The sequence below is a fragment of the Colletes latitarsis genome, chromosome 9 (genome assembly GCF_051014445.1).
Source record: "Colletes latitarsis isolate SP2378_abdomen chromosome 9, iyColLati1, whole genome shotgun sequence".
Taxonomy (NCBI): Eukaryota; Metazoa; Arthropoda; class Insecta; order Hymenoptera; family Colletidae; genus Colletes; species Colletes latitarsis.
This window is the reverse complement of record NC_135142.1, coordinates 21,009,561-21,029,400: the sequence shown is the minus strand read 5'-3', so window position 1 is coordinate 21,029,400 and position 19,840 is coordinate 21,009,561. Positions and strand designations below refer to the sequence as shown.

At 36.2% G+C, this 19,840-nt stretch overlaps 1 protein-coding gene across 35 annotated transcripts in view; it reads right to left on the bottom strand.

The window, feature by feature from the left end:
• The window catches only part of LOC143345222 (uncharacterized), a 95,266-nt gene that overhangs the window by 37,319 nt on the left and 38,107 nt on the right, over window positions 1-19,840 (bottom strand). For 25 of the 35 annotated variants that reach the window (XR_013080220.1, XR_013080222.1, XR_013080219.1 and 22 more), the window contains 9 exons: window positions 11,877-12,005; window positions 10,379-10,484; window positions 6,033-6,050; window positions 3,717-3,941; window positions 3,405-3,565; window positions 3,067-3,278; window positions 2,480-2,684; window positions 1,901-1,915; window positions 192-381 (listed from right to left, as the gene is read on the bottom strand). Coding sequence is in view for 8 of the 35 variants with exons in the window: in XM_076772125.1 (XP_076628240.1) it covers window positions 192-381; window positions 1,901-1,915; window positions 2,480-2,684; window positions 3,067-3,278; window positions 3,405-3,565; window positions 3,717-3,941; window positions 6,033-6,050; window positions 10,379-10,484; window positions 11,877-12,005 (1,261 nt within the window). In the remaining 27 variants the exon portion in view is untranslated. Of the gene's footprint in view, window positions 1-191; window positions 382-415; window positions 1,822-1,900; window positions 1,916-2,479; window positions 2,685-3,066; window positions 3,279-3,404; window positions 3,566-3,716; window positions 3,942-6,032; window positions 6,051-7,439; window positions 7,755-10,378; window positions 10,485-11,876; window positions 12,006-15,152; window positions 15,355-18,284; window positions 18,994-19,840 lie in introns of those variants that run through there. The other 10 variants (XR_013080224.1, XR_013080245.1, XM_076772134.1 and 7 more) reach the window with 7 other exon arrangements.

Below are 19,840 nucleotides of genomic sequence, written 5' to 3'. Positions count from 1 at the left end.
TGCTATACGAAATAAAAGTTCTTTCCATACTCGAATACATCTTACCACACAGAAAAATTGTTAACTTTCAGAAGATATCGATCCGATTTTTAGAGGAAATGTTCTACCTGCGATTACGGTAAGTAAATTTGTTTTTCTTTTTTTTTTTCTTTTTCTTTGAACGTTTAATCTGAGATATCTTAAAAACGTACTTAGCCATAAAAGGTACGTGTGTCGCATGTGTGTATAGCTCTGTAGCCATTTTCGTGGCTTCGGAAATATTCCGACAATCCATTAACCAGAAGCGAGCAGATACTGTGGTAGTAAAGGAAACGCAATCTTTGACGAACGTCAGCGGCGTCGAACCTGTGACATCCTCCCAGACTGCCCGAGACTGACCCCCTGAACGACATACATACCAAGTCCAATAACATTATTAAAATATGTCCGTGTTGCGAGCACAGAATCGACAGAAGTGAAATGTGTTAGATTGATCCGATGAGACCGAGATTAATTACAATTAAGACACTCTCGCGGCTAGAATTTTGAAGCTCCCTTTGATCGTCCAATATTGTCTAACATAGGATTTTTCCTCGAACTTGAGCATTTAAAATATCTCTGTTGCTATCAACAATATAAAATAACGCTGTAGGCAGCAGCAGTTTCGAAATATTTCTATTTTTGAATTAAATTTTAGTTATTTGCTATAAAAGAAATACTTGCAAATGAAATTTAAAACTACAAAAGCTGTCTAAGAGCATATTCTTCAAGAATACTAGGGATTAAAACTTCTGAATCAGAATTTTAAAGTAGCGAGTTGTGCATTTAATCTAGAATCAATTCAACCGATAATAGTGTGTTGTTGTATAAAATAAGAAGTACTTAATTCGCTAGAAAAGTTTAAACTTACGTGTTATAACACAAGATCACACTTTAAAAAATATATTAATGAACTTGCATCACTAATAAATATATTTGAGACTGACAACGCTAGCAAAAATTCTATGACATAAATTTTCTTGTTAACATATAAAGTAATTGGCTATCTATGCATAGAGACAAAGTACACAGATAAATATTTAAGAGGTCTTACCACATACGGAAAATTAAAATAACTGGATTTGTTTGTAACTCCAAACAACTGATAACTCCATACATTATAGCATGGTTGTTTTAAATTTCAATTTTTGTTCATCGTAATGGAACAATCAATAAAATTTGTATTTAATATCGGTCACCATGAGTGCGTTCATGTTAAGTGCTCTATCGTGTGTGAGTAATATAAAACAAAACAAATGTTGACCGAATGATAATGCTTGCCAAATGAAGAAAAAGCGTCATTCAAAAAAATCGCGCAGAAAGCAAACGCGAATTATGTGGGTATGCGTTTAATGTGATATAAGCGATAAAGAAACAAAATTTTGTGAAATAATAGTAATAAAAGCGCGTCGTTATGTATGTCAAAAATATACCTTCTGTTTCTTATAACGTCGGTAGATTTTGGAAAATTTTGTTAGCATTTAACAATTTTGTATTATTAAATAAATAGAAACGAGATTTAAAAATAAAAAAAAAAAAGTAGTAAGACGGAGAACAGAGAATTTTATACTCGTAACATTTTTGATATATAAATTTGTTAACGCTTGAACAAAGAAAACAGAGCGTGGCTGCAACAAATTTGTAACATTAAAGTAACGACAATTGTTAGTCTTCATATCGGTAACGTGACGTATGATACATATTACAATGATCTAGGAATACATATATCATAGATACACAATTTTTGTAAAAGTCATGAATTACAAGCCTAATATCGAAGCAGTTACCAGTCAAACGTATGTGCTGAAACAAAAACTTTGAAGTTAACGCTTACAATGAGCTAGGTAGTAAAACTTTATCTACGTTAATTAATAATCCATACCTAAATGACTCAATCCTAACAATATGCAAGCATTAACAATGAATCACAACAAGATATGTATACAACAATGGTACTCAACGAAATGTTTCTATGAAACATGCAGCTACCATCTCCCTTTTAAATCTCTATCCGAAGGTCTCCGGGACATGTGACTGAATTGCGTTTGGAGACATTATTAGAACATAATCGTACTTCTTATAATATCATCGTTTCGCGTTACAGAACACCGTCTAAATATTTAAGTAGCTATTCGAATGTTTTTATTGCCCTTTCAAACGATTCGAAACTGTTTGTTATGATGCGTAGTAACCGACAGTATACGTAGCTATGGTGCAATCGTAATTATGCCATACGAAGAGGCTTTTAATGCAGTCCCGATGACCTGAGAACAGACGAAGATGCCTACCGCCCGCGTCATGCCTACTAAACTACAAATTGATCTTCGAATGCGTAAGATGTCTGATAAGAGCATATATACACCAAAGGTGTTGCGGCGTAACAGTTTCAGCACTTATCGGTAAGAGATTCTCCAGTAAGACGGTACGCTGCTCTACAATGTTACGTGCAAGCATATATTACCAGTTATGCTGCACAGAAGTCTCAACGTCGGCGCGTCTCCCGAATATTGATTGATCATGCCTTTGTTGGCTGCTTGCGGTACGGGTATAGTTAAGGTTATTGGTTTATGGAATTTTCTTCGTCTTGGTTCAACGGTTACGATCGGTGATACTGCCACTCTGTTACCAAGAAGTTTAGCTACGAGATCTGCTGGTATCGGATGTGCCTAAACATAAATGCAATCCTCCACAGTCTAATACATTTTGCAGTAACCAATATACTTGGCACTACGATTAGACATTCTTATGGATAACCAGAAACGCGATTCTACGCGAAAAAGTGCAACGAAAATGTAGAATTAACTTTTGTTGTATAGAACTTCGTTCTTAGGGAGATTAATTTTGAAATTATATGGGCTACATGTTTGATCTATCAATATGTCCTATAACGCTTATACTTAAAGTATGAAACATAATAATTATCAAATTATCATTTGGAAAATTCGTGGCCTCGTCCACTGATGGTGATACTATTCAAGTTTTTATAAGTATCGTTAGAAATTGTAAGATTATCACTAGTGTTAATATTAAAAAGTAAACGACAAATACCTGAAGCCCAACTCGAATTTTTTTAGTAAGAGCTGCTGGTGGAAAGACAGCCTGGACTTGTGGAACAGCCGATGAGGAGACTGTGCCACCTTCAGGGCCAACTGCATGCACCTCTTGCCTAATGCGAGACACTACTGCGAAGTAATGCGGGAAGTCTGCAGTGAGTATCCTTACAATCCGTGATGTTTGGAGATCCTCGAGCTGGCTTAATTCTGGAACAGTAACAACATACGTTTCGTAAGTCCAACTATGCCTGTCAAGCTTGGTAAATGGATGGTCAACGGGAAGTAAAAAGTATTCGACTGAATAAAAGAATAAATAAAATAAAATGATCGTACCTTCTCCTTCAAAGCTCTCGTTAAGCACATCCTGGACAGCCTCCTCGCTGGCTTCCAAGGTGTGCTCGCGCCAAGTTTCTCCGTTGTCCGATCGAAGAATTACTATTTCTCGTTCCTTTCCTCGCAACGAAGCAAAATGAGGTACCTCTATGATCACGGGCCTGTTTGGTAAAAATTAAAAACTATTTAACATGTTATATTTTCATCTTCGTACGACGGTTTATAGGCACAACAGTTTTTGAATATTTTAGAATTAAATCTGTAAGTTTTGTTGATTATAAAATTATGTAGGTTTCTCAATGTTCAGCATACCCTAAAAATTTGGCACCCACGGGTCCAAGTTCAAGGATACGGCTGGCTAGAGCCTCCCCCTCCATCAAAGGTGGTGGGTTGGTCAATTTGTCTCTCCTTAAATATCTGCAGGTGACACGCATTGGCATTGCAGCTTTCCTAGGAGGAACGATTACACGCACTCCGCTGTGCCTGCAGCCTCGCATTGCACCGCCTCGTGCATCCACCAGAAAGGAAACCAGGAAGCTGTCATTTACATAAAATGTCGGGTTTACCAAAAATTTAAGGTCCCAAGGCGACGAACGAAAATGTCGGCTCAGCTCGAGACGTTATAATATGCCGAGAGAGTTGAAAATAAGAGCGTCCATTCCATAAGGGCTAATTATTCAGACACGTAATTATAAATAGTTGTTCAATACTATGACATGAAATGTTGTGCGTACACGGATATAAATTATTGCGGTCAAAAACATTTGGTCTTTTGGGAAATAATACGGATCATGCCATTTGCTTAAATTAAATCAATTATAAATAAATAAAAATAAACGATATCTCGGCTAATATAATGTAGAAATATTTACATTAATTCTAAAACTCGAAGAATCATTACAGTCTTTTGGAAACCGTATGTACAATTGTAAACAACGCTGTACATAAAAATAATACCAAATTCGTTAAAGTATCGTGAAAATTTTGATAGTGTACAATTTTTACTCTCTAATTTCCGAACGTGGAAACAAATTTTTTGTAATTTTTCCCTAATATATTCATGTTTTAGGTCGCTTAAAAAGAGGGCAATGTTATTTTATACGTATCAAAAGCACGCCAAGCCGAAAAGCGATTGTCGTTATAAATTTTTACTAAAAGCGAAAAAGTTGAGGGTTATAGGAACTGTCTTTAAACGTGTGTAATCATTTTTTATCGGTTTTAATGCACACGATGGCGTTAAAGGTTCCGGATCCTTTTCCACGTGAATTATAAAAATTATATGCTTCGCAGGTAATTCATCGCTGTATGTGAAGGTAAGTGTACAAAAATCATGTAAATTAATATAATAGAATAAATGTGCAAAGATGAATTGCATGAACAATGGAGCAAAAAATATCTTAAATTGAGTAATCATGACTGAAGAGTACGGCTTGTGGGCTTGTGTCAAGGTTATGCTGCGTGGATATTTTATGGCTGCAAGCATAGAATAAATTAACACTGCGCAGCATAAAAAATAAATCATTAAATTTTACCGAATCGGGCTCGAGAAACTATTCGATTGTTTCCCGACATTGATTGATGATAAGTGCTAACGGATCGAATTCAGCAATGAAACTAAGTATTATCCACAAAGTTGCGTGTGATGTGTGCACAGTGAATATAAATAGCGAATCCATATGTAATTTTAGAATGATTCAGTTTTTTATTTGCATTTGCTTCAATGACGCGATGAATCGCAAAAATATTCAACCTCCTTGACAGGATTTTTTATAACTTCGGTATAGTCTAAAAATATCAATCATGAATAAATACCATAAAGAATTGTTGGAGGAAGATGACGTAATTCTTTTGTGTGTTTATCGTGTTTTTGGAATATATTATAACTTTTAGCGTCGCGTTCATCCTTAATAGCCAACATTTTCTGCGATCCCTTTCTGACCTAGATGCTGCGTTATCAGCTAAACGAGTATGATATTGCCACAAACGAGGTATACGAGTAGACCTTACATCCAATGTACATTTTTAGTAAAGAATTTTTTTCTCGAAAGTGCGTCGGATTTCGGAGGTACGTGTATTCACCAAAAATGATTGTAATTGACTCCTGTAACTAAAAATAATTTTTTCAGAATGATTTGAAATATTTTAATTTTTTAATTAAAAAAAAGTCCATAAGGGGTAAGGTCTATTCGTATACCCCGTCTGTAATATTGCATTGCTTGTAGACCGAGTTATTAGTCTGAAATAAGTTATCATAATGGAATATAATATCTAATAAATTAATATATAAAGAATATTATAAAGAAATATGTTTTTCATTTTAGTAGAATCGAATAATATTTAATATAATTTGTTTCTTCGATGTTCAATATTTTTTAGTACAATGGAAATTGTCAGTTGTCCTCATAATTTAGGTAGCATGGAGTCAAGATAAAAATCTGAGTAGGTCTCGTCGACTGTCGATCGAAACCTTGTATATATTCACTGTGCACTACGTTCCGTCTAAAGTTACTAAATTTCAGCGTCTACGGGCGTTGTGCAACTATAAAGGAAATGTACAAAGAACATAAATCATAGTGAAGAGCGGTACGGCAAGTAACAGAAGCTAAGATTCAAGAGAAGATCACTTACTTTCTCCACTGTGGAATTCTGCGAGTAGCGCAAATAAAATAACAGAGGATCGGGAACAAAACAAAAAACGCGTTAGTATCCATTCGTTCATAAAAATGGTGATGAGAGATGACGACATTAAATGGTTGTCGAGATTCTGAACTAGCGCAACTTTTACAGATTTTCGAACATGTACTTCTAATACTTGTCAGCACGCACGCACAGCTTCCATTAAATGTTCTTAAAGTGGCTCCCGTGCTCTGGTGATGGTCGCTTATTCATTTAATTTTCGAAAACCCGCAATCATCACACGCAAGCCGCTTTTCTATCGTACAAAACTACAAAACAGGGAGCAACAATAATAATTATGTATTATAGTAGAGACGCAACGAGGCCACATCACTCACATACTGCGGAAAAAAGACATACGTTAGGACAGCAACGTAAAGCAGATCGGCCCGAAATCTGTTATGGAGTTTCTTTTCATTTCTAATACGGTACAACCAATTCTGGAATAGCGACAAAATTTCTCATACTAATCTTCTGTATGAAAAAGTATTGCACAAGCGTGTCTGTTAACGACAAACGCATGATCGACAGATTTCGGTACGTATGCAAAAAATAGCTTTAACTTGTCATGTAATGGGGAACAATTGTACGAGCAGCAGCCACTATGAGAAAAACGTGTTCAACATAGTTAATCTATCTAGAAGACGAACGATTCTTTCTCCATACTTACAAGAGCACTTCTAATGCGTTTTTAAATACATTAGATTATTTATTTATTATAGAAAAACGATATTTGTAGATCACAAGGTACATTTGACGACCATTTCAATTTAAACAGAACAAAATTTATATTTTTTTTTTACACAAGTAGAATTCCATGATATCTAAACACTCTTTGCAATCTTCAAATTTTTTCAGTTATACCTATTTTTAGAGAAAAGATGTATTTATAGATTAAAATAAATTATGACATATAGAGTTTTTCCTAACTTTGTAATCCTTTTGACTTTTTTGATCGAAGCTATTTCGCGTGCAATTCTACTCTGTAATTTATTCTTGAGAAGTTAATTAGATACTGGTTAAATTACTACCTTCGTCTAAAGACCAATAGACGATATATGAAATAAAGATCAATTTCACGGAACACAAAACAATTGAAGTAGATTAATATTATCGAATTAAAACGATACAGGGTAATTTACAAATTTATAGTATGAACTTTGCACACATCTCTAACTCAGCAAATAAACCAAAAAAGAATTATTAAATATTTGTTTGGGAACTAAAATTTTCTATACCGAATCTCCTATTTTAATCTATCCAAAGCGTTTATATATATTTTTAATATTAACTAAAATGTGTTATAAAGGCATAAAAATCTTACATTTGACGTAGAGCATGATCCAAAAAAATTTGGTGTCTATGTCGATGTGCAGAGTTTGTACCATCAGTTTGCGATTAGCCTGTGCATTTTTAGTCAGAAAAACGCAAACCACTTCAAATTCTGTGACGTTTGGACGTAAACATTTGCTAAAAATGAAAAGTAGAAAAAAAGAAAAACTACTCTGTACGAGAATACGTCGTAATCTTCGTCTACTTTATACGCGGAAATGCCTAAACATATAAAAGGAAAATAATAAAAAGGGCATGTTGTACCTGTCCCGCCACATTCCTTGTCCTTTCGACATGGTACCAAGCGCTGCCAGCGACGTGTTTAAGGACTCTAGGGACGCTCTGATCTCAGAACAAAATCTGGTATGATTATGGATAATAATTTCATTTCATGCGCATGCTTTTCTTTTTGTTTTCGTGCACTTTACATCTCCTTCTCTTTATCTGCTGTTTTTCAGGAATATTGTGCGTTCGAGAAATCGTTACACGTTTTCAGATACCAGTGCGTGCAAAGATGTAGAGAAAAATAGTCCGTCGCGTGGTTAATGTACGAGGAAAACGTTTTAAAGATACACCGAATATCTACTCGATAACTCCGGATCAGAGCAAATCATTGTCTCTTCGATACAACGAATATCCTGTTCTACTAAGCGCAAAGAGAGAATCTATTGTACGCGTTAAGTATAAGGGGTACCGTTGTCTCGGAAACATTACGCCTTTTCTCCGCTTTTCTCAGAGATAACAAAATGACTTTCAATTCGTTTGACTATTTCTAAACATGCGGAAGTAAATTGCAAAAGTACTATTTTTATTTCTTATTCGCAAAATATTATATTTTACTCTTTTCAGCTTAGTAGATCATTATATCGAGACTGTAAATTTCGTAACTCAAAGCTCCAACGGATTATGCTGATCCGTTCAGTTTTAGTAAGAGACATGGTATCTAGTCAGATTATTCATTCTGTCAAAGAATCGTTCATCCCAAAAAAGATATTTCACGAACAACATGCTTATTACTATATGATCTAGTAACTGCTACGAGCAAGACAGGATGTACACGGGGCACCAAGCGACTGATTCTTGTTTAGCTGGTTAACCGATTACATAAACGTCAAACCAAACACTCTGAATAGAATGAAAAGAAAGTAGATCAAAATAGCTTGCTGTGAGAAATATGATGTATAACAGAAGACTGATTAGTACGTAGTTACTGATTTGGTTCTCGTTGGCTCCATTTGAAACGTTTCATGACACCGTCGCAACGGTAACAGTTATGCAGTTACGCGTTCATTATACATTTGCATATACATATATGTATATGCAATTACGTAACAGGTTATGCCTCCGTTATAAAGAAATCGTTTATGTATACGATCTAGTATTTACTACGAAACGACTTCATCGAAAATGATACTTTTAACTACAAAATTCAATATCAGAATTTAAATATCGATTAAATATTGTGTCAGTAATATAAGTCATTGTTTTGTAATATTAAAATTTCTTACTGTAATTTTATTTTAAATTATACGATTAAATAAGGTATATATTCCCTCTCGATCGTTTTACCGTATAGAAATGTTCCTACGAAAAATCGTCTGAAGCCAACTAAAAGTTAGTTTAAAAATACTTTGGTGTACGAGGTAATAGAAAATTGAAGCCTATCTCGTATGAAAGTAAATTTCATGTTTCACATTTCGTTATCACGTATCAGCCAATAATCTATAGGGTTAATTATAGCAGGAGTCTTGCACCAACGCACACCGTGTCACACTATAATACACAACATTATTGTTTTGTAATGTACACTTTGTCGCTATCTTATAATTTTAGGTACGCTATCACTTGCGTGCTATGTGCTTCCGTGTTGTTCACCGTATTAGTGCTCCTTTAATTATATACAATTTTTAATCACAAAAAAAAACGAATGTATCGATATGCAATAAATTTTACTTGTTGCATATACCGACAAATATAATTTTGACAAAGTTTTTCGACTCGATGCAACGACCCTAATTACATGGATCCTCTTGAACGTTACATTCCGTTTATTTAATCGAATTTCTTGTTCAATACGTTGACGTTACAACGCCACATTGTCGACAGTGAACACAAAACTATATCTGAGTGATTGTATACAATTACTATATAATTGGAATATCGGAATAATTTGTGCTAGTAATTCAATAACATGTAACGACGAATTGTTTGTTTTACAAGCGTGCAGATTCAAACTTTGCCAAACAGATTTACGTTTCGAATTTAATTCCCATCGTAGGTAGAATTTTCTGTTACGCTCAACACATTCAATTGTCTATTTTATTTAAGTGTTGCGCTTTTATTAAACGTCAAAACAAACCATGCAAACATAGAGATTGTCATTTTTATAGTATCTCGTTGTAACAATTCAGTTAGTGAAAGTCCGATTGAACTTGTATTTTTTGAATTCATCGTGCATACACGTTTACTCTGCAAACAATTGTCAAATCGATGAACAATGCAGATTCGTTGTTGTGAAAACGCTCACGAGCAATAAATGTTTCAATTGTTAAGCAAGTCTGATAAATCCCGTAGACCAATAGAAGTGATCCAAAGGCAATTCGAAACAGATTGTAAAATATTGTAATGTGCTGCAGTTCAATTCATTTAGATTTGCTTTTAGTCGATAAAGTATTTAGAAAACGTAAGATATTGTCAACACCTTTTCAAACACGTATCTGTCGTTAGGGTAAGTTGTACGTTGTTTGCAGAAACGAAGCAACGTTTTGCGGTGCAATACAAACTGTGAAATACATTAATAATTAAAAATATAATTATAAAGACAATATTTGCTAAGCATTACATAATACAAGAGTATTATTTATTTTAATATCACTGGTACAACCTACCCTAGATTATACAATTTTTTATTATCGTTAGGAAAGTGAAGTTTATAGTATAATAGAAAAATATATATGAATACATACCCGACGTGTACTGGGTGCCTGTTGATATCAACATTATCTGGTTTGAGGTTGGCAGCGTTCGTACGTTGATAACTTTCTTTTGTGATCATCTCGGTTATGGTTGGTGCTGTAAAATACATAATAGAACTCCTTATAGGTAGACTAAATTATATCAGCTATATCTGTTTACGCGAATACGAAGTGATTTTATTTTAGATAAATGAGCCACTTGAATATATTATCTTGTTAAGCAGGTTAAAATAACAATATTGCTAAAAATATCCGATGAGCCTGTTCGTGGTAGAGGAATCAGGATCAGAAAGAGTTAAATATCTTCCATATATTAAAGTTTGAAAGGTATAGCTGACACAAAAGTCGTCAAACTCTGGGAAATGTTCGAGAGAGAGACGAAACGCGATGAAAATAGCTTTTCCGTGGGCAGAGGCGCGCCAAAGAGTGCTTACTTCAACTTTTTAAATAGAAAGCCAAATCCTTTTTATACATCGATGCAAAAACAATATCACGGTGACGCTGTGTTAAAATGAATCGTTCAAGATGGCAGCAGATTATAAATCAACAAGTTTTGTGTTACAAAAAATGCTGGAAGCGATGACTGTTCCCATCGATGCAAATTTTCATGTTTGAATTGCAAAGATGCATTGCCTTGCTGCTTCGGAATTTATATCAGCACGTTACCATGGTTGCTCGACAGCTTTTCGGTATGAAAAATATTTTTCTACCGACGCTACTATATCGAATAAAAATTTTGGATGTTCGATGTATTTTTTTTTTGTAAATAATTACGCTTGAGAATAGTCAAAATTAATATAAAAATAAATCCAGACGAGATTGGACATTGTACATCTACTCGTAACTCAGTAATGGCATCATGAGAACACTTGGGAATTTTCTTCTAATTGAACTTCTGCCATTTCGAACGACCTTTTATTACACCTTATTCCTACAATCTATCTACGATCACTGTCGTGCTAAGAATACACGAAATACAGCATTCCACTTAAAAGAAATTAAGATGTCCTTGACATCGTCTCCATGTTTCCATATACGTATAATCCACGCTACGTTACGTCACGAAACAACACATTTATTGCGAAAACGATTTTCTGACACTACCAAAACCGTGAGATATTTAAAATGAATAGAATTACTATAATTAATCGCACACCGCTATTTTAAACAATCGTGCAAAACATGACAATTTTAGAAACTAGGTCGAGCTGTAACTGGAGAAAATTTTGATTGGAAAAACCTGAATAACTCAATGAGAACTATTTTCCTGTGACATAATTTTTTTTTCTCAAGTGCAACTATGTGTCTTTTCTCTCGTATAAATTATCGTTATTCTGCGTACGAAGGCATAAAGAAAATATGTTTTAAAGAACGAATGAGTTAGAAGATCCAATTAAGGTTCTATAAAATTTGCAACGATGTTTAGAAATATTTTTTGGGGGTTGAATAATTAAAAATTACGTAAGTTTGTGAGAAATTTTCAACTTACCTCCGGAATGTCGATTATCCCTCTCGTCGTCTGTCACGTTGACACGCATCGAATCATCCCCCATGGATTTCATATCGTCAACAGTCATGTATCGATATTGCTGTTGGTCGCTAAGCATCGGATCTTCACCTATGATAAACGTGAAAAGCAAACTTTAATGACTATTAATAAAAACGTAAATATAATTTGCAAGGTCCAGCTGGAGGAATGTATAAATCTAGAGTACTGTTGAACTTGCATGAACAGAATGTAAACGTAGTGAAAGATTATATGCATAAATGTAAATAAATGAGTAATGAGCCTGCAAATAAATGGAAAATCATTGCCATGAAAATTATCCCAATCAAGCCCAAAAAAAGCGAGCTTAAGTGTCGTGTTATCATGTACTCGAGAATCTGATCGCTGGCTTTACACATTACATAAATCGATAATAAACAAACGAGACTGCTCGCGATGAGATAATGATTATTAAGGAATTTCCATCAGAGTGATCACCGTAAAAGCTAAATATAAATTTCAATTGTACGAGTACGTTATATTTTCAGAATGCAGCCTTTAAATTCTACCAAGAAGCTTCGAATGTCCTACTTTGCAGATAAGATTCATGATTATCAGTTGACCGGAAAACACGAAAGTCGTACAATTATTTAAATAATTCTCCTTCGTGCAAATTCTTTTCGGTACGATAATATTCCAATAATGTTTAAACTATCTGTTCCGGTTTGCACGCGGTACACGTTTCTAAACATGTACGAACCAACGATAACAACGCAAACGATTAACAATCGTTGAAAATTTGAATAGCATTGAACGAATGCTTATGCAAATAACGATAACATAGAATCATTACCTATTTATTGTAATTGATTTCAAGTAATCGATACACGAGCGTAAAATATTTCACGAAAAAGTGACTGAAATTAAAATACAAATAAAGACACGTATTAACAGTATCATATTTTTCACACGACTGACAAATCTCGATCCAGTTACTCAATCACCTTGTACAACCTCAAATATTCCTTATCAGATATGCCAAGATTATAGAAGACAATTATCTAATAAACGGTCAGCCTACAAACTCATTGCTCACGTCAGATAGTGACAGCATAAGACTGAGCCAATTTAAATGCGATTCGAATGAAAATTATAATAGCACAGTAGTGGGCAGTTTCGTTCCTCGAAATGTACTTTCGTTTTCAATAAATTTCTAGCGTGGTTTGATATTGAAACACAATATAGCTTAATCGAAATGTTGGTTATAGATAGCATCATCCAACTAACAATCTCTAATTTCAATTTTGGCACACAGAGGATTACAAAATATTAAACATTTGCCTTTTCTTTAGAAAGTGAAAACTATTTTGAATATGAAAAATACTTCGATTGTTTACGAGCACAAGGTCTCAATAAGCATATTAGCAAGTCATAAGTGGTACCATTGTAGCCAAACAGGTTATAAATATCTAATTGGCTACAGCAGAGAAAAGAAACATTTTCAATGCTTCATGTGCACGCCAAGTTTGATAAAAATCAAAGATTGTCAATCGTATGAAGTTTCTTATTAGATGAGTTTATTATCAAAGTATTAATTATAGTATAAAAAATGTGTAACTATATGTACTAGTACGATATCGTAACTGCGTTTGGAGATACAAATTCTATCTATAGTTTAGCTGTTTGACCTTTTCGGTTTAGTCCTCGTCGATCGATTGACCGAAAACTCATTAATCGGATTTGCCCCTAATGCTTTGTTTTCTATTATTTCTGATCATCGTCGTCCTACCGTACTACAAAATTCAAACCATTATATTAAGATATAGGGAAAACTCGAATCGTTTCATGATACCGAGAACGTATTTGTTCCTGTTCTTGAAATAATTACAGAGATCAGTATAGACAAGTTTAATTACATACAAGCAGCACAGAATTTATTTCCTGAACCGTCATTTAGATTGTAATTGTACGTTTCCTTGGACAAAGAAACTAGTCACAGTGCGTGTAATTACACGATAATACGTCCAGTTTCGCAATTCTGTAATATGTAACAGTAGAGCAAACAAATTTTAATTTATCGAGACATTATGTTACTATCTTTAGATGGAAATGCAATTTGTAGCCTGCATATTAAGCTTGTGGTATACTGTAAGATTCTGTATACTTTTGCTAATATTCCACAATAAATATTTTCGTTAAATTCCTATACAATTACAACGATAAGATTGATACTAAAATTCCTAAGGTTATCATGCAATTTGCAGTAAATATTTTCCTAAATCTCTATTAAATCCAATTAAATCACAATCGAACGTTTCGTATTGGAAGGAAATAAAATTTTATTTGGTCTATCGCTATGCGTTCGTAGCTCCACGTGAGACTGATCAACTGTCAAAATAAATGGGAATTATTTGCATCGCGTGTGATCGACTATCACATAATTAACGCGACATGGTCGAAAATTAAAAATATTATTCCTCTTTTACTTATATTATCTACGATTCGTTAACATTCGCGAAACCCGTACAGAAATTATCATACGAGATTTCAACTTCTACAGTCCATTCACTTCCAAGAACCTAGCAAACAACTGTTGAAAATACAGAGATGTTTTGCAGAAAATCAACATTATTCAAATTACCACAGAATCGAACCGAGAAAGTAGCGTGAAATTATTCGAGTTTTCACTAGCAACGAGAACACTCGGAATTTTTTCATTCCTGAATCACAATACGAGGAAACGGTTGTTTCGCGTCCGCGGTTCTTATGACGTATCAGAGATTGCTCGTAAACATGGAAATGATGTCATCCCTTATCTCGAAGCGACGAACGTGGAATCAATAATATCTAAAATTAATATAAACATCGAGGAACTGGCCGGCAACGATACCACATGGAGAAACTGTAACGCGAAATCTCTAATTTTAGCGGTTGTTCAAGGACAACTTCCCGAAGCATTTCTGAAACACATTCTAAGCTACTTCCACTACGAATAGTTGACCTCATAGGCAGTGACCTATATCTTCCCGCGTGCGTGAACGCGCGAGCGCGCGGGCGCACTTCTGAAAACTAAACTGTGTAATCACGTCGAATCTTGTTGAATGTAGTTAACCGTCGGCGTCATAGACTAGAATAGTACAGAAAACGCCTGGTAATCGACGGGGACGCTTAATTTATTTCGCGCTTGCATCGGCGTTAATCGAATTCCGTCGAATCCACGTGTGTCGAGCACGTTCGCGCGACAGGAAATCGTCGACAAAGAAAATGCGCGTCACTCACCGCGAAAAAGCGCCCGAAAACGGTGTCTGCTGGTTCGCGATCGCGGTGACTGGGCATCGTGGCTCGGCTTCGTTACTTTTAACCAGATGCAAGAGCGTTTCGCGCGAATGTATCATCCGATTGTTCGCGTCGCGTCGGGCGCCGCTTCGACGATGCTAATAAACCTTTATCGTCGATTAATCGCGGCGCGAACGCGTCGCGTACTGGCTCGTCGCTGAGAATGGCAAGGAAAACGTGGAAATCCACGGAAAAGATCGCGATACGAGGAAAATTGTCCATTTTTTGCGATGGCGATGCGAACTAGGCGGCCTTGATCGTCGCCCCTCCAAACGACGACGTTCATCGCGATATCATCGTTCGCGTCTTATGTCATTCATGTTAGTTCGTCTCATTGTTATGTCACTAGCGAAGATCACAGTCACGTTCCTTCTGACGCCCAATTAAGCGATCCCGACCCACCGTTTCTCTCTCTTCGCCGTTTTATGGCCTGATACTTTCGACACGTTCCGTACGCTGCATTAGGCCTCGTCACAAGATAATCGTTTCCTATATGGGCCGCCCAGTATCGTTCCGCGACGCGAATATCAATGTATGGTACTTCCTACGTTCAGCCACGTACGGAGAACTTTATTTTCAAACGGAAACTGCGACGAGTTTACAACAGACGCGCGACCAGCGATTTCGTGTTTACGGTATTAGGTGTGCGGCACCCTAAGCGCGGGACAACGTGGTAGCCTTAATGTTTTTGTTTATAATTAGGCGCACAGGGTGCCTGGAATTACTCGTTAGTTTTTAACAATGTTTATTTATTTTTTTAAATTACCTGACCTCGAAAGTTCTCAAAAGATACATTAAAAAATTGAAAATACATTGAGAAAATAATTCAGACGTAAATCGAATGGGAAGTACAGTGTAAACAGTTTTTTTGTAGATGGACAATTTAATGCATCGATTGATTCAGCTGGTTATTCCTCACGAAAGAGTATTTACCTATTCGTACCAAAAAACCATTACTTTGGAAGATGTTTACATTTTTTAATTTTGGAAGAATATACATATTTAAGGTGGGCTATGTTGTTAGTCTTGAGTAGATTCTTATCATTTTGTCCCGCACTGTATCTTCGACGTCGTTTGCCGCTTGTACAGCAGCTTAAGCGTAAATATGCATCTAATTTTGCATCGGTATTTAGGTTTATGCGTCGAAAAGGACGACGGAATGTATTGGACGTACGCAGCCGCGCGAACGGATTGGGAGCGTCTTCGAGCAGAATGTTTAATCCTTGACTCCAGAAGGACCAGAGGGATAATCGCGATCGTCGATCAAAAATGCTTAAAACTGTGCTATTTATTCCGTGTGAAATGCACAACACTAGAACCTTGATTATTGCACGCGAGATTCGACGTCTACAAGCGAAGGGGATGATCGTTAAGTAAAAAGTAAGATTGGAGATACAACGGCCATAAGTGGTGGGGATAGACTGTGTGATTGATTACTGTGATCTAGAGAACAAAAACCAATATATTTGAAGGTATTTGTTCTGATGATATTGTAATGTAATCGCTATTTCGTTTTAACACCAGTATAAGACGATCCATACTAGTATTTGACGCCCATATTACTACAAATATCGAAATATTATGATTTAAGATATAAAAATGCTATTAATTTTTTCACAAATTGAATACATTTCTAAATAATTAAATTATTTTCATCGATGGAATTGAAGATTTAAGTGCACTGCAATCTTGCACTGCTTTTATCTAAACATGTGACATCGATTTATAGAGTACATATTTCAAAAGAAAGTTTCAATATTTAACTGTTTTCGCAAGAATGAGTGTTTAACGTTTGTTAACACGTTAGAGTGTCTAAAAACAAAGTCGCGTGGCAAGCCGGTTCATTATCACTCTGTAAGCATTGGTTATCACTTTATGTACACCACGATAATTATTATACAAAGAGTCTTTCTTATATTCGCAATTTTCACCGTAGATTTGTATTTCAAAATCTTCGTATCATATAAATAGAAGAAAATGTATTAAACGAGTTAATCTAATATATCTAGGTGATACTAGAAATTCATCTCATTAAAACCTTATCAAATTCAAAATCAAGTGGCACTCAAATTCAAACGCTGCTAAAAAAAAGTCACCCTAGAGGTAATATACTTAAAATTCTCCCTACGAACAAGGATACTTTCTATCTTGAAAATAGAAACAAATCAAATTTATAATATAACGCCAAAGCAAAGACTCTACAACTTCTTAAAAACCAGAACTCACATATCGAAACATTTGCCAACATTCAGACATATCGTTGGGGCTTGTCGTAAAGCCATGAAACATAATATTCGAAAGGCTACAGAAAATATTTCTTGCAAGCCAAGAACCCGTAAGACTGACAATCGAATAGACCGTTTGATTCCACGTCTATTTGACGTCGACCGTTTTAAGACCTCTATTGATATTCATAATGAAACAGTGCCACACCTGGATTATAAAATCAATGTGCGAACTGTACAACGCCTGCGAGTTTAGATTGATGGGCAAAGTGGCACTGCACGAACCCCTGATATCTGAGGAAAATCATATCAATTCAACGAAAGATATTAATCTGATGGTGACTTGTGAAGAATTTAGTACAAAATTAGTTGCCTGAAAAACAAATCTTAAATATTACCCAATTTTTATACCTCTAAACTAAACGAACTCCTTAAATAGTACATCTAATTTCGTACATTTATGATACTTCAAAAATATTTTTCAATTTCCAACTCAGAAACAACACGATCGAGAGTTCTGTTTGGAACGGGGAATGTAAATACACGGACTATAATATCACAGAAACGAGAACCACGTGACAGAAATAATGACGTTTGCCAACATTCCAAACGCATAACATATATTCTCAGGTGTTTCGGATCCAACTAACTCTGAAGCATTATTCAGTTTCCCCGAATCTTATTCTTTCGTAGATTCGACGTTTGATTCGTACCTCCGTCAGAAATCGCAAACTTCGATTCGCCAAACTCGACAAAATTACACCGAGCGATTTCGAGCAACGATCATCGCGAGGAATGATCGCGCCAAAAATAACGAAAAGTGTAATGTAACAACGGAATGGATATTTACATAAAGTGTCGCTGTTCCTGCTGGATGTACACCCGCAACACGCAATCTTCTTCGATTCCTTCCGTTTCGGTCGTCCCTTGGCCATGTCGACTAGTATTATTCGCGCAACGACGTGGAGAAAAACCGCGGGAACGCGATTAAAAAATGTTCGTCCTGTGGATTCGGTGAAAAGCAGATATCGGTATTCTTATCGAACACCGTGGACACGCGAAGACAGCAACAAACTGCACCTCGACGAACGACAGTTCGCCACACCGTTGTAACTTTGTGCTCGGCTCAGTGAATACGATGTACTGACGATGTACGGTACGTACAGGACTAATTACATCACCGACTCAACTAACCGTCGACGGTTTGCGAGCTAGGTCACACGAATTACAATTAGCCCACGTTATCGCTACGCATTCATTGATGACACAGCGTGCAATTGTGGCCGGCTCGCCTCTCTATAGATCCTCTTCCTCGGCTCGCGTATTTATCGATACGCGATCGATCAAAAATTTGGCTAGCACCGGTAGGGAGATCGTGTTTCTTCGTTCCAGGCTCTATACTATTACTGGAGGTCCACGTTACGCAACCCAACAACGTGGTTCGCCTGATTAGATTTGATTTGTTAAATTGCATTAACCGCGCGCCCTGAATGCTTCTTTTCTTCCGCGGTATTTCGTCGCGTGCTAGCACCGGCGGGGTCAGGAACAGCGACTGAAGATTAATACAAGTTCTACGCAAAGACTACCTAACAGAAACGTGACCTCATTCCGTGAATCACCAATTTTATAATAGTAACTGCCTTCGAGCTTTTCCGCTACTTTATTTACATCCCGAACGCTTGCAACTCTTTTCTCGAGCTCTCGGAAGCGTGACTAGATGCAATCGTTGGCCACCGAATAATTTTTTTTCCCCACCCCTCGGTGCATTCGCGGCGCCTTCGAGCGCGACCCGCGTAACGATATCGCGAACCGTCGTCGACGGACCGTGATTCGATTAAAGTCGTTAAAACAATTTTACGAGCGAAAATTAGTCGGTAGCGTGTAATTCGTCCGAGGGAAGAAATTTTTTCCTTCCACCTATCCTTGATTGCACGAGACACGTGACTTCGTTGTTTAATCTATGTGGAAAACTCGAACGACCCGTTTCACGAACGATCGACCGAGGAGAATTTTTAAGAGGATGAACGAGAACACACGTAGCCCCCTGTACGTACTTCGCAAAGTGTGTGCACGTCCCATTTACGGTGTAACGTGATCAATTAACGTTAACTGCCGCCGTTAGTGTTCGTTGATCGCTCGATCCGCGTTTCTCACGTTCTTATGCAAAAGTATTTGAAACGCGTGGAATAAACAAAAAAAAAAAAAGAAAAAAATTGCGATTCGATCCGGAAGGGAGAAAAGGCGAAAGAAAAACAAGCTCGTTATATAAATTTTGGTATTTTGGTCGTGAATCGTATTTGGCGATTTGCCAGCTTAGCAGGGGTTAGACTAACTGCACGAATAATATAGTACAAGACGCACACCGGCTGTTGCGTAACAGCTGAAGCAGAATGCGTGTAGGTACGA